Raw genomic sequence first — 27,186 nt, 5'->3', positions numbered from 1 at the left:
TAGGTGAAAAGGAGTCTAGAAAGAAAATCATCTGTTAGATGATATAGACTATTATATGTATATGGCCAATTTAAGTGGCCATTTATTATTAGATTTTGTTGATGTGCCACTCTATAAGCTTACTAGTGTCCCACACAACAGTATATTAATCTTCCAACTTGGAGTAATGCTTGTTGATTAAACTCTGTTCTCTCTTAATTAGCAATACTATCCCTTTGCTTTTGCTGTTAGCAGCAGAAAAACACTAATGAAAGTTTACAACTGATTGTATTTTATATATCAGGCTGAAATTACAGTTAAAGTACATTATTTGCATACTTCTGCTTAGGTATTTGATAGTAACTTAAAGTTATAACTACCTTGTTATTTTCGGTCATGCTCGCGTTCGCCAGTGTTAGAGATTGCACTCAGCCAATAGCATATTCTAGATATAAAAATAAATTAAAAATTAAAATCACAATAGTAGTTTTACAATTGTAGAAAATACGATCAACATTTTTGACATCAGTAATTACATTTGAAATTTATTTGGAAACATTTACGAAGTTGTAAACAAGCTGCTCTCAAAATGTTTTATCCACGCTTGAGATACATCTCTCATATAAGGGAATGAATTTTCAGTGGTATACAGGTCTGCAATAGAGAAATAGTTGAAAGAAACATTTACAACAAGCCGAAACAGTCATTCATTCCGTCCCATATGCCCTCAGTTTCAACGGTGCCATAGGTTTGTCAACATCTGACTAACTTGATACAGACAAAGCATTCTCCGTATTTTAATATTCGATAGTAGAAAATGATTTTAAGGTATTATTGCGAGACAGTATGCACACATATTAGGCGTGATATATATAGAAAGAAAGCATCGGGTGTTTTGAGACAAAGAACGAGCTCTTACTAAGGGTGAAATGCCAAATACATGAAGATGCTAAAACTTCCATAGCAAATTTAATACACCAATAGAGTATCACAACAGAAGTTGTTGTTTTCGACAGAAGCGTGAATAAAAGCAAACAATAGACGTGCATACAATGATCGCTCTAATTATGTGTGTGTGTGTGTGTGTGTGTGTGTGTTTGTGCCACATGGCAGTTGTTACTGAAGCATCAGTGATGGTCTACATCAATATTTGGTCCTTTATTTGAAAGGCCACACCATTTCAAACATCTATGTTTTAATGAGTAGCAAAAACAAGTTGAGCAAAATCAAGTTGAATATAATATGAAAACAATCCTTCTAGAAATATATATGTTCGCTGGTTTAGAAACGAATAAGTTATATGACAAATTAACATTCTTATATTTATATTAACATTTATATTTGTATATTTTAAAATAAGATAAATAAAATAAAAAGGAGCCTCACCATCACAAAAAACAGAAAAACTTCAAAAAGTGCAAAATTTAAAAAGCACAGCAGAAAGAACAAAGACGATTTTTCTATTTGATGGATTACAATGCAATTACTCATTTAAAATATTTACAAAGTAGCTACATCTTTCCTTGTTGAATTGATGCATCTACAGTCAGGATAAAATCTGCTCTGGACAAGCCAACATACTGTTCAGTTTTAAACAGGGCCCAATCCAATCCTTGAAGCATATTTTGATGCTGTGCTGTGTTTGAGGCTTTAATATCTTAAAATATCATACATTGGAATATACCTGTACGTAGGTACTCTTGGAGTTATTTCCCTTAGTCCACACAAATTTTTTCACTCAGGTTTACCTTGACTGGCTAGATAGTAAAGCCCTAATGCAGCTTTCTTTCATAAATTTCACTCTTCTACCAACTAAATTAAAGTTTGGAAAGAAGGAAATGATTTGTTAAAAAGCTCTTTGAAATGATGTGTTAAAACTATATCTGACGTTAACCATTTTTTTAAATAATCAAGATGTTAGCTTCGAAAGACGTTCGAATACTTTACTTCGAATTAAATGGTGCTGCATTCTGTTTGAGTCCGTTCGTTTTCGGGAGTGCTCCAAAGGTAGTGACTTCATGCGTTCCACAAAGTCTGCTAGTGACTACTTTAATAACAACAATATTATGGAAATTCCCTCGTTTCTCAGTTAGAGGGATACATTCCATGGCATTTGGGAATTCAAGAATTATGCACATTATAAACAGGTCTATCGGACGTAGCCATAAATTGCAATGGTTTTCGTATTTTAGGCAGAAGACAATTGCAACATGTTAACTGAAGGGATGGGTATGTCTTTTAGCAATTTCTTGTTTGTCATTGGCTTTCTGCTTGGTGTTGATATCTTTAATGATCTGAAATTTATGTATAGATTTATATAGAAGGTCACTTTTGATGCTTCAAATATATCTGGTACTTCGCTACAGCTTTACTTACCTTTTAGGGGCCCCGAGTTGCCAAGTGGTCTAAAGCGCTCACCGTTACGTTTCACTGCTATCTCACCTCTGTCTGCGTCGGTTCGAGTCTCGGATTCGGCTAATGTGGTTATGTGAGAAAGCTTGCCAGTAGCTTCTGGTGGGTCGGTGGTTCTTTCCGGGGGTTTTCCGGGTTCTTCCTCCACCATTAATACTGGCCGCCATGTATAGCCTATCTTGTGCTGATAAATGGCGTTAAGCCTTACAACAACAACACCAACAACAACTTACCTTTCAAAACAGAATTTCAGCATATATTATACCTAGCATACACAATCAAGACCCTCTTGTAGTAGCCAACTGGAGCTGTATAATAAATTGATTTGTGGACGCTAATGGATGTTCGAATTTATTTGAAGAAAACACGGCTGTATATACATTTTGCAAGATAAACATTTTGTTGCAATTTAGACAAATGTGATAGGTCAACATGATGATATGATTTAGTTAGTTGATATACATCTATTGCTATAGGTATTGTTATTGTACGAAATAATAATTAGTGGTCACATTCACTCCAATAACACTATAGTTTAGATATTAATATTTAGGATCGCTAAATTAATATAATAAATAAATAAGACCCAAACTATGATATATCTAATGTCTATGAAGTTATATTAAAAGACACATTTAATCATCATAAAGAAAATTTAATTTTTGGCAGGTAATTTTAATCTTACAATGAAATCGAATATATATGATTCTACCAGTATATTTGTTTGCGTTTCAATAATTCCAAGGCAAGAGAAAAACGTCCCGTATCTATGTCATGAATTTGACAGAACTGATATTTGGAGGTAATTGAAACAAATCAGTTAATATTTGTGTATCAGAACATATATTAATGGACGTGATGTGGCTTTAATCAAACATGGGTGCAGAACAGATCATTCTCTTGTGATTGTTCAATTTGAATTCCAAACAAGTACCAAGAGGACCTTGTAAAGACTTAGAAGTCACAGATCTAGTTAAACAATATGTACATTATTTGTGGAATAATATGCTGGAAACATATTTCAGAATTAACATGTTGAAGGTCAGATACCATTTGCAAGAAATAATCATTTATTATTTAAATCATTATTATTAGATATGATGCTTAAAACGATTTCTTATGCCTAATTTAGGACTATGGTACATTACAAGACAAAGTGTTTGAAAGGTTAGATACTTTCAGAAACTTAGCAGGAAGCAGGAAGAGTTATGAAACATAGGAGAAAATCATGAAAGGGTTATAATCAGTTCAAGAGCAAAATGGATTGATAAACGTTTCATAGTATTGCTGCATCCTTGACAAATATAATTTATATTAGCAAACTGATGCCTGTGTTAATTAGGGATGACGGGTCAAAGAGAGCAACTGAAAATAAAATTTCGCAATGAACAATGTAATAACTTTGATATAAATCCGGAAAACAGAGTCTATAAAGTTAAATGAACTTTCAAATAATATAAATATTGATATTATAAGACGAGATACCATATAGAAATAAAAGATTATATATCGTGTGAGACAGTAATAAAAATTTATAAATATATGGCAGAAAACAAAATTTATTGTTCAAATAGTTTTACAACTATATTTTTAAAGGGTTTGGTTTCACACTTTTATGTATATACCTTGTTAGATCCATAAATATGGTTACAATATAGGGGAAGGCTCATGAACACAGAAAAGATGTTACATCGAATTATCACGAGGAATACAATGATATTTAAATTTTGCATAATAGTTAATACATATTGTGCTGTAGGTAGTTCCTTGAACCCATGTGCCATCTTCTTAGTACATGTAATATATATAATTCAGATGATTTGGGCCGATTTTGTCTCATCGGTTACTATTAAATATGTTCATAAACAAAATTATAATTTATCTAAAGGAAAGATTGTATGTGTTATATTCAACAGGCAAGAGGCAGATAGATATTAAACCTTTTATTATTGGTGCATATAAAGATCTTCATTCATGCATGTATATGCATGTATTCTAATCTCCATCACCAGGTGTCATATTTTAGCAAGAAGCATAGTGCAGTTATAAGGATTTTAAAAGTGAATAACTTACATAAGTGTGTTTCGATGCAGCAAGCTATATGCAGAGAAACGACTCAAAGAGAAGCTATAACGCTGAGCAGGAAAACAATATATTCGTCCAGTTGATGATTGGACCATTTTTTTAACAGAAAGGAATATTAATATAATTTCATATTGAACCTCGTAGCACATAATCTCTCTCTCTTTCAATCTCTCTCTCCTAACTTGGACAAGAACACGACATAATGTTCCAAAGCTTGGTTTATTTGCTTAGACAGTTATAATATCATACAAAGTTTTGTACACGGGTGAATCCAATACTGCAACCCTTTCATCAGTGTAATTTTCTGGGCCAATAAAAGATATATATATTTTATATCAAGCTAAACTGAAGGAATAATGTTTTTGTTGTAGTTTGTTTAATGAGACATATCTTGTTTCAACTCTTGAACAAGTAAACGAATAAAGCAATGATTGGAAGTTTGAGCATATGAAATCTTAAGGGATATAAATTTAAGTTGGATAGTATATATGTGCGTGTGTGCGTGCGCGCGCGCGTGTGTATTTGTGTGAGAGAGAGAGAGATAGAGAGGGAAGGAAAGAGAAACAAACAGCATGAGTTGGGACACATAAGTGATTACTATATTGGAAATTTAGAAATTATACGGCAAACAAATCAGAGAAAAACTGGCAAGAGTGGTTACATTTCTGAAAATCTAATTTCCATATTAGAGACGCAGTAGTTTAGTTTGTATAGTGCGGAAAATTAATCCAAAGATTTGATATTCTTATAGGCAATCATGAATAAGCTCCTTTGGTATGTCCTTGCAGAAGGCACTGAGCTCTCAATTTGTCAGTATGATATAGGCAACCATTTTGTTTAAAATGCCGTTCAAATGTTAAACCCACCAAAAGAAAAAATGTTCGAATCTTTTTCTCTCTCTCGCCATTTGTATTTTGCACTAATATTCCTCTCTGAACGTGTCTTTTTTCTCTCTAACTTCGCTTATTTTTTAATTTTTCGGTCTTTCCCTGTCTATTTTTCTTTGTGCAACTATATCAGTGATTAGCAAGGTTCGTCTAGTTTCGGTTTTCTCACTATATCTCTAAACTGATCGATTTATATACCAATGGTTCAAAGTATCAATCTGTCTGCGAACAAGGTAGTTAAAAGAGCTTAAATAGGCCAGTTGATATTGCAGTTTACTCGCAACAGATCATGGCATTGAAATAATATCGAACTATTACATTTATTATATACTGTGAGCTAAGCGTACAATGCATTTGATAAACATTACCATGTCATATGAATGAGGCTGCCATTTTGGTCTTCTAGTCAACCCAGTCCCATGACTGAAAGTCACATTACCTGCATACCTGTATGCCAGTGGCTATCAAACGTTCCATAAATAAAGTACAGTTGTGGTCACTACTGTTAACAGCAAATACAATTCCTAAACATTCTCGATATGCATAATATGAAATGACTCATTTGCTTCCTTATAGTTTCATACCTTCACTGCGTGTAGTCCCGTATTAATCCGCCGAAGTTTAAGACTTCAGTAATTATCAGTCCTTCGTTATTAATACCACATAAATATAATACAAAGTTTCTGGCATTAATCATCCTAAAGAAGCCTCAGATGTTAAATTTTCTTCTAAGATTGAGATTTATTTTTATTGTGGTATGTGCTTCGGCTAATGCTCGAGTAGGCACACCCCACAAACAAAAATATCGTTTCATTTTAAAAAAAGACACATTTTAAAAAAATAACAAACGGATCATGCAAAATTTACACAGTTGTATACGTTTGAAAAAAGTTCGTGGATCAGGTTTATTGGATGTTCCAATTGTCACTAATTTTCAATTTGAAACAAGTATTGTGTAAAGGTGAATATAACATGTATCTATGTATATATACATGTGCTTATCTATAATAGAATGTACGATATGTCAGTTAGGTCTCGTGTAAGGAAATGGATGACTTTTATTTGTACAGCTAGTTATATAGATGTTAGTAGTGATTTAGTAACATTTCTCGTGTTTGTGAAAAAATAGTTAATGCTATTATTTTCCATGAAACTTTGGTAAATTAGTTATTGTCGATATACCGAATATCATTTGCATACACAAGGGGTGTTTTTGAAATCAGTAGGTCTGGTGGTATAATATTCAAATAATGCATGTCAAAGTGATGCGCAAGAAACAACAATGTTATATTTAAATATCGCTTTATGATAATTACACGAAATGTCATGTGCCAAACAATGGTGTATATGGCTTCGAGCTAGTTGACCTAGTAACTGTCATCCACTATATATATAAATTACCTCCAACAGCATACAGGGACAAACACCCCCATATATATATATATATATATATATATATATATATATATATATATATATTGAAAACAGTCATCTAAATTGTTTTCATACTGTAGTTTAAGATGCAAGTTAAGATGGGTAGGATTGAATACAGTGCACGATGTTTGTTGTATGTTGTAATGTGTGTAATTCTCGAAATTTAAGTTGATGGCTCACTATGCAAAGCCATTAAGCTGTTTGCTCCTGTGATATTGTTTGGTGTATTATTTACACAGTCTAAAATATTTTACCTCGTCACACTTCAAGCCGTTTAAATTATAGTGAAGTTATTAGACCCAATTCTTACATTTTGTACAGTTATTACAAGGATAGAATGAAAACAGTTAGAGTTTAAATTCAATATTCATTGATTAATAAAATATAGACAACTAAATGAACAATTATGGTCAACAAGATTTAAATTTATACACCTAACCCTAACCTGTTCATTTTGGGAATATCTTAATGTTTTATACTGAAAATTGAGTCATTATTATTATTACCAAAATGCGTGTACAATTGTATCATATTCTCTATAATAAAATGCTGCTAATGGATAAAATAAGCCTCCGTATTAATATTTAAAAACTACTATCAATGATGTTCATGCTCACCACATTAGTATTATTGGTCAATATTATGTGCAGAAAATATCCCAAGTATCATACAAAATCCACTTCTTCTCGCCGCCATATGGATTAACCATAAGTGTCAGTGACCTTAATTTTTCAATACATAAAGATTCCATATTGCTGTACACAGAAGCGACGTTTGTGAACACAATAATTATGAAATTTTATTAATTATAAGCTATTCTTTCACACATTCACTGTTAAATGTTACTATATATTTAACCGAAAGAAATTGGACATCACTAATATCATAATGTTTAGCGATTTATTCACAGGGTAGAATCACCACCAACGTCTTCTGAGTTGTGCATTACCAATAGGCTTTAACGTATCAAAAGTTTCTCAAAGTCTCATTCTTTAGATACCGTTGTTTATTTTACATATTGCTCTTTAAATTACTAGCCAACTTTCATTCTGTTTCTATTTTTCCTCCGTAACATAATTAATTCCGTCACACTTTGTTCTTCATCTTTCATTTTCATTCTTTAGAACATTCACTCTTTCTTTCATTTTGTGCCTTACCACATCAACTACAGGTTCATAAGATTTAAATTCCTTCTCTTTCCAAGAACAGGTATCTAGCTATTTATCTGTCTGACACGTTATGTTTCTGTCTACTTATATGTTCATATTTCTATTCATGCATCCATCAAATAATTCAGCTATTTTATAATTTATGTCCAAATGGTTCATCTTCTTCAGTTCTCGTAGTTGTACAACAATCTCTTCTTTTCATTTCACATCTATCTACATACCGACACCCCCCATATATATATATATATATATATATATATATATATATATATATATATATATATATATATATATATATATATATATATATATATGTGTGTGTGTGTGTGTGTGTGTGTGTGTGTGTGTGTGTGTGTGTGTAAGGCACAAATTCAGTTTGTTACCCCAAAATGTTGAGCCAAAGATAAATAGCTTACAAATGCATGACACAAAATACAAAGAAAAAACAAAAGCTCACAAATTATATACTCCTACATGTTAGACTCACTAGATGGAATTTACTAAAATATACATAAGGAGATTGTAGGATATAATATCCTTTCTCACGCGTGAATTAATTAAAGTAGCAATTTGAGGTTTTAATACGTGTAAACATTTGTATACATGCATGATATATAGTTATTTACCTTATTGAAATCAAACTGGTTCAACTTTGCTGTACCTTGACTTTTCTGGCATTAAGAAATAATATACATTTTCAATATGCCAATATGATTAAGCCATTAATTTCAATAATGATCATGTTGTAAGCAAACGACGTTGCCAGTATTTGCAATATGTGACTTTAATAGTTAGGTATGCCTGTTTCTTGTTTTATATTCATTTCGTACTTATCTGAAGTTTGTATATAAACTTACATACAAGGTCACTATTGAAACTACATAATTATCTATTAATTGATCTACAGCTTTTATCTTGTGTAATAGAATCTCTGCACATATTAGATCCAGCATTTGCCATGAGCTTTAATCGCATTAACGATCATTTTGAAGTAGCAAACTCGAAAGCATCAACACTTGTACAATAAATTGTTAGGGACCAGGGGACTCTAAGAAAAGAAAGCAATAGTATGTACAGTTTCTTCAAGATAAGCAGTATTGTTTCGACTTTGAAAGAAAAAAAGAGTATGATAAGCACGATAAAGGATCAAACGCTAGAGATGTTGTTACTTTATTAAAACTAAAAGTGATAATCTGGTAATAAGGCTATTTTAACTATTAGTTGTTTGTGGTTGTGATTTAGATTTTTAACGTAACTTTAACGGTTTTTTTTCTCAGTCATATCGCTACGATGTCTGCATTGTGACAGTTTATAGTGATGTCTAGCACTGGGGCATCATCCCGCAGACATGTAGCATGATTTCCCACCCAGTCACATTATCCTGACACCAGGCAGACCAGTCCTAACACTAGCCTCTTAATGCTGAAAGCCAAACGAGGCAGCTGTTAGTACCATTTTTGTAAGTCTTCGGTATGACTCAGCCGGGGACTGAACCCAAGACCTCCCGCATCCAAGGCGGACGCTCTAACCACTAAGCTACCGGAGCGGTGTTAACTATTAGTATTCAGGATCATAAAATGGGGCCTAAGCAAAGATGCAGCAAAAAAGTCTGTGAAGAGACTGAAAATAACAATACTAATTAGCATACATCAAAAGTAATAGTATCAGATAATTTGAAAATAAAATGACTTTCACTGATATATATATATATATATATATATATATATATATATATATATATATATATATATATATATATATATATATATAATCGTTTTAATATAAGTAATCCTATGTCTTGATAAATCGTCCTGGATCTATGTAATGAATGCGACCTCCTTGAGACAGTAAAGCTTGAACATGTTTTTTTGTCATTATTTCTTCAGATTATTCATGTAGATACATTTGAACAGGCATATTACCATTCAACTCAAAACTCACTGTGAGGTATCCTGCTTCACAACACTTGGACAAAACAATGCATATTTCAAGACACAAGCTACTACGCTTCTTAGTATCATTTCCATGAGAATTCAATATTACACATAAATCTACTTTGAAAATATATTTTTTATTAAAATTCATATCGAAATTTATTTTCTCAATTTGTGATATTTTAAACGTATTTCCTGGTAGAAATTATCTAATATTATGGTTCAATGCTACTTGACTGAAACTATTTTATAAATATTATTGTATATCACTGCATATTCTTGACACTATACCGTCTACTAGATTCGTCTTAGAAATACATTTACACCCGAGTTCCAACCAATGATATTTTTTTTTATGCACAGAACTAAAAGCTTTTTTCCTCAAAAAGTATGAAACCTTTCGTGCATCGCAACACGTCTCGAGAAAGCTGTTATGACGAATTGCTTAAAATAAGAAACAAATTCAAAGCAATATTTGTGTTTTTTAAGTCCTTCGAAAAAGAAATGCGTATTCTGCATAAAGTATTGTCATTGTTTACATTATTGTGGCCTTGACCTGCTCCCTAATCCTATTCCTCACTGGTTACATTTGCTACACGAATATCTCATCATTCGGGTTGATTCACCCTACGCATAGTGCTGGTTAGTTTCTCTGCTGTAATGTTCGCTCCGTGCCAACTGAACAAACGTCCTCTTTCTCAAAGTCATAAATGTACAAATGCCCTTCGATAATCCGTTTATTATATTTGATTGTTGCAAATCGGTCCCTTTTCTTTTATTTCGTAGTAAACTCAGAGAAATTTCCTCTTCGTCTCCAGTACGCTGAGTAATCGTCTGTCACACGGTATCTGCTGTTTGTTGATTGCTTTTTGTACCGTTTGTAGTATACGGTCTCTGTCCTTACATATAGTAAACTTGGTTATAATCAGTGAATAACTCTAAGAGCCTTGGTATTTGGACCACATCCATGTGCCCTCACGAATGGAATAACTCTCGCGTCGTCGATATGAAGATGTCCTGTAAAACGGTTTAGAGTTTCTTCTCACATTCATCCCATCTATCGTTAGCTGTACCAGACAAACCATGGACAATTTGATTATTTCGTTTAGATTGTGCCTGAGCTGTGTCCATCTATTTCCCTGATTTAATTTTTTTCTTCTCAAAGTTCCTTATTTTCGTGCATTAAATCATGGAAAAGATCATTAACTTTCTGGTGGAGTTCAGTGTAACTTTTGTTCATGGTTTTCATTTCTGCTCGAATGCTTGTCAGAACTTCGTTAATATCCTTTGATAAAGTTGATTGCTGGGCAAATGTAGGGTTCCCTACCCTGATAAGCGAAAACTTTAAAGTAACATAAATACATGATGTTCCTATCCTAAACACATGCATTCTCTTTTTCACCCACCTTTCTTGGCTGTACACACCTGCCAATTCTAGCCCGCCATAGTTCAATATTTACACCTATTTTTTAATTGAGAAAGGTCTCAACCACGTTTCTATCTTGCCATTTGTAAGATGGCGCCCCCTAAGTGTGTGAGTATTATATATTAAATATCTAGTGATTCTAAAATGGCATTACACCAGTTTGTATGTTTATGGTTGATGATGGTAAATATACATGCTAGTTACTATTAGTTAACTCCCCTTTTACTCCTTCATTATGTTTGAAGGGCTAGATGTAAAAAGGAAAGGGCACTTTTATGTGTGTCATCTAACTCCACTATCTCTAGTTCATTTTGGTTGTATGCGGGTATGTTTGATTTTAACAATGTATGTTAGTGATCATTACCTATTTACGACCATCACTGAGCTGTAATAAGGACCGAATTTGTCAATTTCGCCATCTTTTTATTTATCCACTCCTATTAAAATGTCAATAAATTGCTGTATGGATCAGAACACTAATTAATATTTGTGCAATGTACCAACCTTAAATTAATGGATGGAACTACCGTATTTAATATATTGTGATCAGACCATTTCCTGTAAAATAATCCTTTTGAACCTTTATAGAATTGTTTTCGCAACTTCTACTTGTATCCTGTCTGCTATCATACACGACTTAGTTTTTTCCTGCATCATAAATTATCATGTGCCTATCAAATCCGAAACAGACTGTTCATGTAGATTTAATTAATACCCTGCTTTACGGACATTTGCATTAGAGCTTTGCCAGAAGCCCAATTTTGTTTTACTTTTAAGAAAGTATGAACTTGCTTCACTGGTGAAGTGCGTGTGTTGTGTATCAGGCCATGTAGTGAATAAAACAGGTTTAATTTCTTAAACATGAACATTAAAGTCCACAGAAAATAAATTTGTTCTTTCATCCCCAAACGGGCCAAAATGTCAAAATTACATCAACGTTTATATCACCCTTACCACCATGTTAATGTTCCGCCGTGGTCAATACATAGCCCTAACACGATCAATTGAAATAATTTTTATATATAGTAGATTTAGAAAAGGTCATTTTTTATTATATTGTTGTGACTATTAACATATCAAAGCATTGTCACGTTCTATTCTAGGTAAATAAAGTATTTGCTGAGTATTACAAACGTGTTAGTTTTCGCCTTCTTCTGTTACTGAATTTATGACAATAGAGTCGTAACATGAACATTAGCATCATCCTTCTCTTCTTCACTGAACAAATATGTTCATCCCATCATTGTTAATTCTCATTTCTATCAATATCATGTTACCATATAGTTATCAATTGATCAAATATTCAGTTAACGTGTTAGTCAACTAGAGATGGTATACTTCACAGGGAATGTTACTATTATAGGTAACATTGCATTGGCTACGTGACTGCAAATCATAATGCTAAACTGATTTAATTGGTAAATATATGTTTGTCAGACATACGCGTTATTGGGAAAACTCATGTTTTACTCAAGTTAGTGTTTGCAATTTCCATGTCATGTAGTTCTTGTTTCAGATCACGAAATAAGGATGGGAACAGCAATATTTATTATTTCTAAACAATGAGAAACACTAGTTGTCTTCTTTAATCCATTTTTGAATGACCTGTCGGATTTATTATAATACTCTACTGATTATTTAGCAAACCTTTTGTTTTAAAATCAATGTTGGTGGCTTTATTCTTTAAAAAAACAAACATGTTTGCAGTGCTGAATTCCCATGTAAATAATGGGGCAAATAAAATATTTCTAGTCGCAGTGATAAACATGTTATATGGATCACATTCAATTCGTGTGATGATAATATTTATAACTAATAAGAACCGATCAGTATTTATTTCTAAACTGGTCAAATAATTTATGATTATCTGAGGAATATGGCTGTAAGTATTTAGCTCTCCGTTATAAGTGTTGTTATTGAAACTTATGCACCAGAAGGGTGAAATAGCGGAGGGCTTGATGTTCTGTAGATTGTTGGAGAGTTTGAATGCATTATAATTGGACTCCAAATGAGTGACTGATTTAGCTAATGGCTATTTGGCATTAGCTCTCTGATCATGAAATCAAGTCAGTATTTAGCACTGTAATAACAAGGAACACTAGATCAACTATCAACGGATTACTTTGATTTCAAAACTATGCTTTCGTATTTCAATATTATTTATTCTTTCAAAGTTATATTCCCTTTATGATCTCTTTACATTAAAGAGACTCCAATTGAAAATTGGAACCATTTGGTTAAGCTTAGTTGACTATTTTTAAATCGATTAAAACATTTTATGAAATTTTCAATATTTCAATAATATACTTTTAACGTATAAAAGTACCACTGAAATAATCATATGCATGTATTTACATAACATACCGATAGATATTAATGCCACTTACATTTTGAGATTAGCAAATTGAACTTTATGAAGTGGCAACTTTAAAGGGTTCAACATATACATTTCTTAAAAACGTGGCTTAAACGTACTGGAGAAACAAATATTAAGACTATTACAATACATTAAGAAATTGATCAAACAAATTATTTCTTATTACCAAGATTTATTAAAGTAGTCTGCTGAAGTTATATTTGTAATTTAAAATAGATGAAAGATGATGATAAAGAACAAATTAAAAAAGGAAGGAAAATTGTGATGAGAAACTGTAAGTTTGTTACTAGAGGACATAACCTTGCAACTGTGTTGAAATATTTACTGCTAATTATTATTACAATAAGGCATTCTTGGTAATTCTAACAAGAGTTATAAATGATTACAATTTGTAGTTTCTGCTGTGTTCATGTAAAATCATATGGCCAAAATAAAGGCATAATGACCAAGAGGGGCACTCAAATCATAATAATAACTTTAGGGATTTCTTTGGGCAGGTGCACTTGTATACAAAAGGCACTCATCACTAATGATCAGTCAGATGGAGTTTCATTTTTAGATCAATCGACATAATGATTATTGAGCTCCCGAAAGCAGTGCTTATCATCTTTGTTAACTTGGTAATTATAGTAGAACGATACATATGTACTATTTGGTTTCAAATTATGTGGATGAAAATAAAGTTCTCACACATCACTATCAAAAGTGAGTTTGTCAGAGATTTATGTGATCTATGTTACTGATTTTAAGGTTACTAGGGGGTATTTATTACAAAATTGAATAAAACAATGTTCTTAAAATCATGATTTGCAAGCATAAATAAATATATCATTTTAACGTTTCTAGCTTTAATTATTATTGATGTGGTGGAAGCGACGAGTTTGCGAGCACATCTAGGGATAAAAGGGAAATATACTCTTTTGGTTATAAGGATTGTAAGTGTGCATACTCCACTTTGCTGCAGGGCATACTATTCAAAAGTTGGTAGTATGTAAGTGTTCAAGATGTGAGTAGACACAAAAATCCCCAGAAACAAGAGCAAACTTTATGATTTTGAATATATCGGTGCAGGGCTTGGATTTATCCTGTTTTCTTAATGGATTGAACCATTAATCTGCATGATCAATTTAAATATAAGTGAAAAAGAAGACTAAGAAATATGTTATGATTTAATAAGACGTGATTAAATTCTAGTTAACACTAGTGTACTTTAGTGCTGAATTTTGTTGTTCCAGGTCTTTTAACCCCCCCCCCTTTCCATCCATCCCCCCGATAAAAACCTGGGATATTTGCAACACCTATATCAATCTCTCCATCTGACTAATAGAATACATTATAGGAAAGTTTTGTAAGATGGATTGTAAGATATTATTTTCTCTGAGTCAACCTGTTTGTGTATGTGTGTCATTGATTAGGATTTTTAACGTGCTTTTAACACTTTTAGTCATGTCGCTATGATGTATATAGTGGCAGTTCATAGTGATGTTTAGCAATAAGGAATCGGGCCGCAGACATATGATATCATGTCCCACCCAGTCACATTATCCAAAAGCTAATCTGATCAGTTCCAAAACTAACCTCTTAATGCTGAGCACCAAGCGACGCAGCAGCTAATACCATTATTATGCTTTTGGTATGACTCGGACTGGGTTCGAACCCGTGACCTCCCGCATCTGAGGCGGACGCTCTAACTACGTAAGCCATCGGAGCGATCTGGTCTGCCTGTAATATGTATTTATCTGAGAAATAAACCGTTACTTACTTTAGTTCTGTATTGTATAGTGGAGGCTCGATGGCACGGTGGTGAACATGTCGAATTCTTGAAGTAAAGGCCGTTGGTTTGAATCCTACCATCAAACTAGCATAGGTCAGCTAGTGTGGTGTGTCCTCGAGCAAGGCACGTCGCTTCCATTGACTCAGGACTAAATAACCTTCGTGTATTGCTCTGCTGTAAAATGACACCCACCCGCAAAAAACAATAGTATTCAAGGAAAAGGATACACTGATAACCCTTTATCTTGGTATATCTAGTAACAGTAATTATTGAAGGCCAGCGTTACTCCCGCAGATTTAGTTTCATATATAATGGTAAAGGGTCGTCGATAAGATATATATACTATCATTACTTTAGTTCTGTACTGCGAAAATATGTAAAGAAGTGATAATGTGATAATCCTTTATCTGGGTGTGTCTAATAATTGAATTTATTTAGGTTACAATAGTGTGTTACTATTTTATCTGGGTATGCTTGTTAACAGAATTCTGTTAAGGAGGATCTGTATGACATTTTCACTGGATCTACCTGTTAGCAGAATTATGTTAAGGAAGGATTGGGTGATAATATTTTATCTGTGTATGATTTCGTAACTGAATTGTTAAGAGGGTTTCTGTGATATTATTTTCTATGACTGTGATATGAAATATTTACTAACATTTACTAAATATGACGATATGGAAAGAGCACAATGTAAATGGAAGCTGTTATTATCTATTACTAATATACAGCTTTCTCTTACTTTGTCTGACTGAGTCTATGCACATTTTAGACCTGGCATTTGAGCTTTCATCACAATGAATACCTCTTGAAGTAGAAAACTGGCAGGTATCACCAAGTGTATAATAAATTGTCAGGAACCAGGGGACCCAAGCAAAATAATATCTTCTCATTTATTTCAAAGCAAGCAATTGTCTGTCTATTTTCTTCAAGATAAGCACTTTTGTTGGGAATTTGAGAAAGAAAAACCAGATCCACACTGGATATGAATTTGTTTTAGTTAAAATTCAATAAAAACGCTAGAGATGCTGTTATTTTATTAAAAGATAATTCTGAATTCAATGTGCGTAGAAGTAATCGTGATAATTGGGATAATAAACTGATATTACCTATTATTATTCAATATGGCTTTAATTAATAAATACGGCCCTCGAAAAGATACATCAAATCTTCATGAAGAGAAAGCAAGGAACATTACTAATTTGCATAATGAAACTATAACGTTTGCATGTAATTTTAAAATAAATATGACTCTCATTATAGATATATAATTAATTAAAATAATACCAAAGCAAGGCATGGGAAAACGGCCTGGACTTATATCACAAATATTATCTGCTTGATTAAAAATGGATGCCCTCAGACATAATGAAGAAGAAAGGAAACTCCATTAAGACAGTCCAGGTAAGATTTATATATCTCATAACTAATTAGTGGATTTAAAGGAATCTTGTATCGAACCATGTACAATCTATGATGATTATTAAATATGAATTCCAAAATAACAAAAAAGAAAGTTATTTGCGAGGCTGATCTTTACTTTATTGAAGATATATACATCACGTTTAATAATCTGTTCATGATGTTGGATAGCAATATACTTAAACATATCATGACTATTTAACATTTAACGTCAAATACCATTCCTATGGGTGATCAATTTTTTTCGAAGAAATAAGTTTTAAAAAATCGGCATCTAGGTATTTCCTACGCCACATTTTAGAACAAAGACCATATGTAAAAAAAAGAATACAATGGATTATTACCCAATCAAGATTTAAAAAAAAATAATTAAATATCTGACAACATAAAATCACCTTATCGGTACTATAAAACATGCGATGGTCGTTCGAGAGTTATGCATTGGTACGTTACTGTCTTCTGAATAGATATGTGTAGTTTTTCAGTGCTCTTGCGATTCTGAAGCGATAACAAACGCCTGAGAAAAGTAGAATAGAGCGTCAGAATTCTGTGATCACATTTGATAACATTCAACCATTAATCAACCGCTCCGGTGGCCTAGTGGTTAGAGCGTCCGCCTCGGATGGGGGAGGTCGTGGGTTCGATCCCCGGCCGAGTCATACCAGAGACTTAAAAAATGGTACTAACAGCTGCTTCGCTTGGCGTTCAGCATTAAGAGGCTAGTTTTAGGACTGGTCGGCCTGGTGTCAGGATAATGTGACTGGGTGGGACATCATGCTACATGTCTGCGGCATGATGCCCCAGTGCTAGACATCACTATAAACTGCCACATTGCAGACATCGTAGCGATATGACTGAAAAATTGTTAAAGCTACGTTAAAAATCAAAATCACATCACATCACATCACATCAACTATAATCATGTCATAAAGGGAAATAGAAGATAAAAAAATTCTCTAAGAGAGAAAAGCAAACAGAATTGAAAGAACAATTGTGCCAGCTTGTTTAAATTTGTAAAACCATCTAATAAATCAGAAAACTTTACGTTTTGCAAAATTGTGTCATGTGATTTCGCTATATCAAGTGCGAAATGCAAACTCCAAATTGCAGTCAATATAGACCCACCTGGCACCGACACTCCTCACTAATACTCTGATGAATTTTAGCTAGTATTTGGATACGATATCAACAAAATATGATGCATGGACGCTTGCAAAAAAAACAACATCAATCCCATTAATACAAATATTAGAAGGAAAAAGAAAATTTAAAACAGAATCTAAAAAAAAGAAAAGAACAAAAAACGAAAGACAATATTTAACATAGATTGTTAATCAATCATGTTTCACAGAGGACAAGCTAGACTTGTAGGGAGAAGTGACTTTTCCTTTTGGATAGAAGAGCTAAACAGGAAGAAGTGGGAGCAAAGCGAGACATGCGATATTTTTATGTGTGTGTGTTTGTGTGTGTGTTTGTGTGTGTGTGTGTGTGTTTCATTCTCGTTTTTGAATTATGCCATCTATTTCCCAGTACGCATATTTGCAGTTAACATTGGTCTTAAGCAATACTTTATTTTCAAGTAGAACATTTTCTAAGTTTTATCTATACATGTATTATAAACAAATTTGGTGCCTGTTTAAAAACTATCATAATTATCATATTCAGTGTAATTTGGCAATATGACTTAACAAGAGACCAGGACAATCTATACTAGATTACAGTATTGTAATTGCAAATTAGTACAAATGCTAATCAACTACTCTTAACCAAGAATTGTGTTCATTTTACTGTGTGAATGTTCATGGCATTTGAACATATTTATAAACTTGTTTGAAACAATCCATGTACCATTTACATTAGAGAAAATGGACTCGTCTTTCATATCATACTATTCGTCCTAATTTCTTTGCTGCCGATAAAACTTTACTGTCACTGTTCATAGACAGAGCACTGAAGAATTAAAGTCAGTATATGAATGAACTAAACCCTTATTTCAACTGAATTGACGTAGCTGACATGCAAAGTGCTTCTATATTTAGAAATAAGTTTTTTCGTAATGTAACCACTCACTTTATAGCTTCGTTACGACAGCCCATTTATAGGATTACAAATATAAGGTTTTAGTATTTGTCTTTGTACTTGATGAAACTTTTTACATCGGTTAAAACGTATTTGCTTTGTTGTTTTTCTATTCATGCAACTTTGAACTTATAGCATTCAGAAAATAGCAGTGTCACGTATATTTGCGACCTGCATGATAGCATTTTAAAGCTAAATCTTTACTAACGTAATATGTCTATGAATTGTATTTGCTCCATGGTTTACAAAGAGAGACAGTCTAATAAATTGCACTTCCCAGAACAGCGATGTTAGCTTATTTCCCAAAGACAGGTTCACTTACAGCTCCAAACTGATTTTTAACAAGAACATTATGTACATGTGGCAGTTAAAACATTTATGTTACCGAGTCTATTCTTAAAATTCAGATTGCTATTTACATAAGTTTAAGTTTTGAAACACATGTTTATATGTTTTGATCATTAAAGGGTAACGTGTGTAAATCGTGCAGTAATAGTCGATAATGGTCAATCATTGATCAAAACACATGCGTGTGAATGTATAAGAGTTTGTCCGTTGGCTTAATTGATATTAACACCAAGTGTTTGTTGTCTTGAAGCCTACATTTCGTCTTGAGCTATATGTAATATAACACTAGAACTACTAGAACTAACCTGGCCAAGGATGGTCATTTAAAGTAAACACTAATTTCTTTAATATAATTACTGTTCACGGGCCAGATTTCTGTGTTCTTTTACTATGCCATGATGGCTGGACAGAAAACCTTCGCAGGCCGGATCTGACCTGCGGGCAGGGGGTTGTGCACCACTCTTATAGAAGTTAGATTGATGCAAAGTAAATTGGTGGAGGCCTGTGAAAAGCCTATTGAAGTTGAAGCAACTAAAAAGCTTAACGGTATTGTGCTTTAAATAAATACTTTTGTAACTCTAGATTATGTGCTAGACGTATAAATTATTATGCTCATAAATTAATAATTATTATTATGATCATACGTGAAATGAGAAATACAGTGGTTCCCACCCCCATATACGTTACTCACCATCACCATCGGCCACCTCCTCGACAGGGCCAGTTTTCTCAGCATTGCATATTTTGTATACAAATGTACCCATCTTATGTAGCATGTAATCGGCATTTTAGGCACAATGTATACCTCACATGCAGTCAAATTTTGTTTCAGTGTGTCCAGAACCAATACTTAATTCATAAAGTAAGGTAAGTAAACCTATTATAGCTACTGATGTCTTTTTACCAATGTCAAATTCTCATTAATGAAAGAAGTGTTGACTAAACTACATTATAACATGTTCCGGTAACGGTTATTATTAAATAAGTTTATCATATATTATCTAGTAACGCAGCCGTTTACATGAATGTTTTGATAGAATGTATGGTTTTTCACAGCCATTGAGATTTTCTCTTTGATGAATACAGCTGGACATAAATTGTCAGATCATAACATCGTTAGCTTAGACTATGTATAGATTTTATTGATTCATACAAGAAGTGAAATTTACCTTGAACAAAACGGGGTTCCATATAAAGACCAAAAAATCATGTGACACTGCATTTATCACTTCCTTTATAAGAAAGTAATATGATCTACTCTACAAATGTTGCATCTGTATGATTCAGTTTTGGTACGGTACAATTAGCAACATAGGAATAAATTTGAACATTTCATCATATAAACAGTAATCATGAAACATTTTGATGTAGGAAACACTAAAATAAACAATACTGTACCAGGTATGATTATTAAGCAGTAGTGATAAAATGGAGTAAAGGAAAAGAGAATGTTTCTAAATGTAATTGATGTTTACACCAAGATCTATATGGTGGTTTGGAATGGTTTTGAAATGTACATGCAAACATTATTCCACTTGCATATCATGCTTAAGAATTAACAGCTATTAATGCATGTTTTGTTGAAATAAGTATATTCTTAAGACAGCTAGACCATTTTGATACTTAAGTTTACTTCGAAATGAAGATATTAAATGCATTAAAGTCCCTTGTATGTAAGGACCACGTCTCTTATACAGCCACTTTTCTGACGCAGAATGAGTGTCCATGTAAGAGGCGGACTACTGTATAATCGAAAATGTCTTCAGATACCATTTAAGTTCTCAGAATGACTGATCCATATGGAATTTATCAGATTATCTTCGAAATTTTATTCAAATATGAAAACCTATGTAGTAATAATTCTGCTATCTACATTTTGATTGAAGAGTAATCCATTTGTTAACATTATGTTCCCATAGTCTCTATAATTGGTCTCATTTCATTAAAGATGATTTTACATTTAGTGTACAGTATTGAAATCTTTTAAAGTTCTTACACTGCCAACTGCATTTTGAAATACAGGTATTAAGAAAAATATCATATTACTGTTTACTGAATGTTAGGTGAAATGATCTTAAATTATTATCACACTGATATAGAAAGAAGTCTGCATAAGACCTTGAAATTTATAGCAATTGAAGGATTTTTGTACCACCGAACACACGCATTATATATTTGTTGGAATTATAATTGTTTTGTTTTCATTTCCATTAGTGTTTCACTCTACTGAACGGGAAACATATACAATGGATGATCTCTGTCTCCTTACAAGCTGTCTGGTTAGAGAAGAAGGTATGTAGAAAACTGAACATTTTAATTAATCCATGACAATTTGTTTGATACAATTTCTTTTCAAATACATTTTTGCATCCATTTGCTTTTGGTGCCATTGTTACTTGTCCATGTTATTACTGTAATTATATTTAGTTAGATATGTGCTAATTAGTGTGCTTTGGGGATTAATGCAACTGCAAAATAATGGTTAATAATTATTGATATTGAGCAGCAATTGTATTATTAGGTATTGCTATTTTATTGAAACTTTTTAGATAAAGCTTCAGCCTCTATATGGTGGCATTTTAAAAACATTGTGCACACACACACACACACACACTTTCCTTGCTCCAATTATATGATATACCTCATAACTTTACAAATTATTGGCATCAACAAGTATTTGCCAAAAACAATTGTAATGAACCCGCGGGGATCAGACGTTTTGGGTTTTCAAGGAAGCCCGGATCTTAAACACGCATTTGTAAACTTTCTTTATGAACCTTTCAAACTATGCCATAATTTTTATTCCTGGGCACGTTGTTATAATCAAATTTAGTTTCACAACCATTCATGTTTGAAGAATCCAGATGTGGAACAATTGCTGCCCGAAACACAGATGTCCTGACAAGAACGGTGAAGTAAAAAAGTTCTCTATTTCGCCAAGGACATTTTAGTATGTGGGACTTTCAACGAATTTGCATTTTTGTTTTACACTTCGATTTCTTTTTAGTCATTTTATATTTGTAATTTCATGTCCATTCCTATTTCTTTTTTATTCTTTTTTGAATTTGTCGTTCATTCTTCCTTCTGCAATTACATTTGTATTTGTTTCTCTATTTCTTCTTTTTGCAAATGAAACTCAAGTGTTCTTACCTCCATTTCATTTCGTATTTTAATTTCACGTCTTATTATTAAGATTATTATTAATAATTATCAACACATACAAAAATATATATTTTTAGATCCTATGCAATTCTCGCTCATACAGAGCCAGATCACGTACACACATTTATAACCATAGCTATTCTATACAGTTTACAACCATGAATAAAATGTACGAAAATTAAATAAAATCATTTACGAGAAGTTACAAAAATATAAATATAAATAACAATTCAGTGTTAAGCAACTAGTTTTACAAGCCTTTTATGTTGTAGTGGGTATACAGTACATGGTGTGCTTTAATGCACGAATTCTTTGAGAGAGGGTTAGCAAGAAATGTGCAAATAATGTTTTTCTTGCATAAATGTGCATTGTTCATCAACGTTACAAGATGTTAAAGCCGTACAAACTTCATTTAATTAATAATTGGGCCATGTGGGGATGAATAAGGCGCTAATTGTGGCTTTCTACCTTAGTCGTCAGTGTATTAGGATTTCACCTGTCTTCATCCTGACAGTCTTAATGGTACCATATCATCAGAATGAACCAGACATGAAAGTAAGATATGAAACCCACATTAAGAAACAAACCTTTCTTCTAGGTGGAGCTAGAGAAAGAGTCTTGTGAATGTGTAGTATTCCCTGTGTGAATGAATGAGTCTATCCTCTGTGGGCAAACAACATTTAGCCCTGTGTATATAAGCATTTTGTTATGTTGCATTGGTGTACTTCAATGTAATATGCGGACGATTATTATAATTCCGGCCTGTGTGGACAGTTATTATTCTTTGTTTAGAACAAGGTGTTCTTTTGTGAACATAGAACTCTCACTGCTTTGTTCTTTTGAGAGACTGATTCGTACCAGTAACATCTACTTTGAGTTATATGTTCTTAATTGGTATAGTCCTTGTATTGTATGAAGTGCTGATAATGTTAATTTGTACATACTTTTCAGCGCATTAAAGGTTATTATGATAGCATATGCATGTGCGGAGTTGTTACTTTATCATACGCAGATCATTAGACTGGCCTATTGAAAAGTATCGTGCGACATATACGTTCGATTAACATATGACTTACTGTAGTATCATTTATTTTCATTGGGCTCAATTTTCGTGGTTTTGTAAAATAAGGCATTTTCTTGGGTACTTAAATTTGTGGTTTCGCCTCTCAAAATTTGCATATTAGTAGGTACTTAATTTCATGGTTTAACCTCTACAATTACCCAAACTAAAGAATACAAAAGAATAAAACAAAGCAGTACTACCACCTGTAGATTCACAATTTAAAGACCTGGAAAGTTCAGTACTTACACCGTGTTTGCGACGCAGCCAACAACATTAAATCAATAATTTCATCTTTACGAGCACAAATAAAACACCCGTCAAGATTAATCACTTTCGCCATATTTTCGTTTGAATGCTCAACGTCAAAGGAAGCCGATGCAGTCCACACAAATAGGCCAATCGGTTATTAAAGAAGAATTCTGGTCACACTTCCACGAGTGGTATGGTAAACAGGCCATGGACGGAAAAAGATATTACTGGTGACGATCAGTGCACATTATTTGTAAATCTTGCAACTTCATTAATCAAGTAAATTCATGCGAAAATGAGTGAAAGATCGGACCTAATGTTTTATTGGTTTTGAGAAAGCTGGACTTGTTTAGTTCAGCAATTTGGGGACTATTTACCTGAGCAGCATTTATGAGTACCATGAGATTTGATTGACATGATATTGATACAGTGGCCTTGTCCAAACATCTGTGAAGTGTGAGATTTAATACTCTGCTGTAATTAGTGTATATACATAGTGTTTCATCAATAATAGTGTTTACTAAAATAGTTATAGTATTTTACAGGATTGTTGTTCTTTTGGATTAAAAATGCATGACTAAAATGAAATGTGATTTTAGATGGATTTAAATGTTTCAACCAAAGCTGTATTCGAATGATGGATCGATTTGAAATAAGTATTACATTTATGTTTCATCAGCTGTTATTTTGCATTGTTTTCTTTCATTTTTCAGTATTACTATTGTTTAAATACCTTATACTTTTTCCCTGTTTTCTCTATATCCTTACTTACCTCAGATATCGATTGAAGGCAGTGAGTGTAAAATTACAGCTATCGGATACCTTATCGAACGAGTTCATTGAAACAATGTATAATGATTCCTAATTCTTGTTTCAAAAGGTTTAAATAACAATAAAACAAACACACGTAAAAGCTAACATTTAAGTGCCAGATTTTAGTATTAACCGTGATTTATCAAATACTAGTAGCTGTGTTAATATCTAGGAGTGAAACACTATAAGAAAACGAAGCCGTGGGTGGAGGTGGGTCATCATACGTGTACCATGTTTCGTTGGGAAATTAAATTCGAGGTTCGGGGCAACAAAGAAAACCACGACAATTGGTCTACAGTTTTAGGATTTTGACACTGGAACGTTTAGTACCTCCAAGCAAATGTATAGGCTAAGTAAGGATAAAATGTCTCTTCAGTCCTATCAGCGTCTTAACTAACAAACACTTTAAATTGGAATGTTATATATATATATATATATATATATATATATATATATATATATATATATATATATATATTAATTCAGATAGAGTTGCAAAAGTTTGATATTTTATATATACTGACTTTAAACAATGAATTATAATATGAAAAAGTAGAAATTTTAATTTGTTTAAAATTTAAGTTAAAAAGTTTGTTTGCAAATTTGCATTGTTAAATATTTGCTAAATTATTCACATTACGGTCTCTGTGGGGTTGGTGTTATTATCGTTCTGCTTTTATAACTACGAAATATATAATTATAAATGGTAAAAGGTTTTAGATTCATTCAGAAAAATATCTTTGAAAATCAATGTGAATCTTCGAAGTAAGAAAAATGGGACATTTTTAATCGATATTGTGCGAGAAAGTCAATCAAATCATTTATTATTTCTCCAAGAAGTTAATATTCATGCTTAACAGTAAGTCATACCTGCACATTCAGCTTATAAGAATAGTTACGAGATGCTAAATCACAGGATGGATATGAAGCCTGTAACATGCATCCCAATCTGTCTATCAAGTCATTTTCATCTGTCAGAGAATGACAAATGTGCATAATAAATATAATCCAAGAGACGCAATTTATCCTCCCAGGTCTTGTTTACTTGAATGTAGGAAAATCGCAAAATGAAATAAAAGTAACACAATATGCATTCTTCTTTTGTCATTAATTTGGGTTGAGATATTGATTGACCGAGTGCAGCAAAATAGCATAAGCTGATGTCAAATGCAAATAAACCTCTCTGTTTTAAGTAATATTAAATACTACAATAGCATCAACATCAACAACACTAACACATACTACTACTAATACTACTACTGATAATAATAATAATAATTGTAAATTGACACGCTTACAAATATACCATAAATCTTCAACAAACAGTATAGGTTTGGGGTGATGAGAATTTCGTATTCATTGGAGGATATAGCATCTAATTGTATCTATATTTGATGTCAGTCACATAGCGGCCTCTAACCAACTGAAAAACTAATATGCAAAAATGTTATTTCCGTCATGAATTTGCTTACTTATGTTAATATACATGCTTAGTGTATAGTTGTATTTACACTTGGTTTTTGTGAAATGCTAAACATATTGATGAAATGCTGATAAGGCATATTGTACAAGTTAAGATATTACAACTGGTTTTTTAAACTCTATGAAAGAAAACAAGACTTTCGCACATGGCATATATTTGCTAAATTAACTTCTTGATATGATTATGGTTCTAAGATCGGAATAAAGTAGCATTCTTAAATGAAATTATATTCATCTTATATCTTCTTTCTGTCACCTAACATGCATGAGAATCATTATCGATGGAGGTAAACAAGTGTATCCTAAGCCGGAGCTATGATATTGGCTTTTCATTTGGAAATTCCTAACTATGTTGGCAACTTTAAATGTTTTTGATAGAAACTGACCTACATACTGGCCCTGATATTGAGTCTTAGCTTTTTCTACTGCTGGAAAAAATACCCATTAGTATGATTGACATCTCACCTACAATCTGTCTTTTTGCTGTGTTAAAAGTTTGATTTATATGTATTTATTTATTCAAATTATTATTCAGTGGAATTCCAAACTCCTCAATAATTTTCTTGGACTAAAACATTAATTTGGAATTATTGTGAAATCAGACAAAGGATATTTTAGAATATATTAAAGGCACGCCAGTATTATCTAAAAATATCATTGCTTGAAGTTGAGGAAAAGTACATTTCATAGCATTCATTTTTTGAAAAACAATAATAACTTCATCTGTATCGAAAGTGTATCAATTAAATTTGCTAACGCCTGACTCGATATCTTTCACATTTTGTTGTGGTAAAAGTTGCACGATTTAGTTTCAACACTTGTCAATGTGTATGGAGGTTTTGTTGTTTGAATTACAAGTTCTTCATTTGTTGTTTTTTCCAAATGAACTTTGGAGTGAATTGTTCTCTAATGGATTTATATTCATATACTGTTTGAACCTGTTTGCTTTTATAATGCAACCTCTTACACCTATTTTTGTGAGAAAAAAAATAATTTAGCTTTTTTATAATTATAACACATTCCACTATATTCACAGAATGTCTTCGATAATAAGTCAAATTTATAAGCAGCACAATTAGCAACATTTGCAT

At 32.5% G+C, this 27,186-nt stretch overlaps 1 protein-coding gene across 9 annotated transcripts in view; it reads left to right on the top strand.

Annotated features, from left to right (window-relative positions):
* Nucleotides 1-27,186, top strand: part of LOC149782149 (uncharacterized) — a 61,694-nt gene that overhangs the window by 10,042 nt on the left and 24,466 nt on the right. For 6 of the 9 annotated variants that reach the window (XR_016414261.1, XR_016414260.1, XR_016414262.1 and 3 more), the window contains exons 2-3: nt 20,159-20,193; nt 21,541-21,618. Coding sequence is in view for 3 of the 9 variants with exons in the window: in XM_089933589.1 (XP_089789715.1) it covers nt 21,573-21,618 (46 nt within the window). In the remaining 6 variants the exon portion in view is untranslated. Of the gene's footprint in view, nt 1-20,158; nt 20,194-21,540; nt 21,619-23,919; nt 25,039-27,186 lie in introns of those variants that run through there. The other 3 variants (XM_089933588.1, XM_089933587.1, XR_016414264.1) reach the window with 2 other exon arrangements.

The sequence above is a fragment of the Sinohyriopsis cumingii genome, chromosome 15 (genome assembly GCF_028554795.1).
Source record: "Sinohyriopsis cumingii isolate HCF-2022 chromosome 15, ASM2855479v2, whole genome shotgun sequence".
NCBI classification, from domain to species: domain Eukaryota; kingdom Metazoa; phylum Mollusca; class Bivalvia; order Unionida; family Unionidae; genus Sinohyriopsis; species Sinohyriopsis cumingii.
The sequence above is the reverse complement of the archived record's forward strand: the minus strand, read 5'-3'. Positions and strand labels throughout refer to the sequence as shown.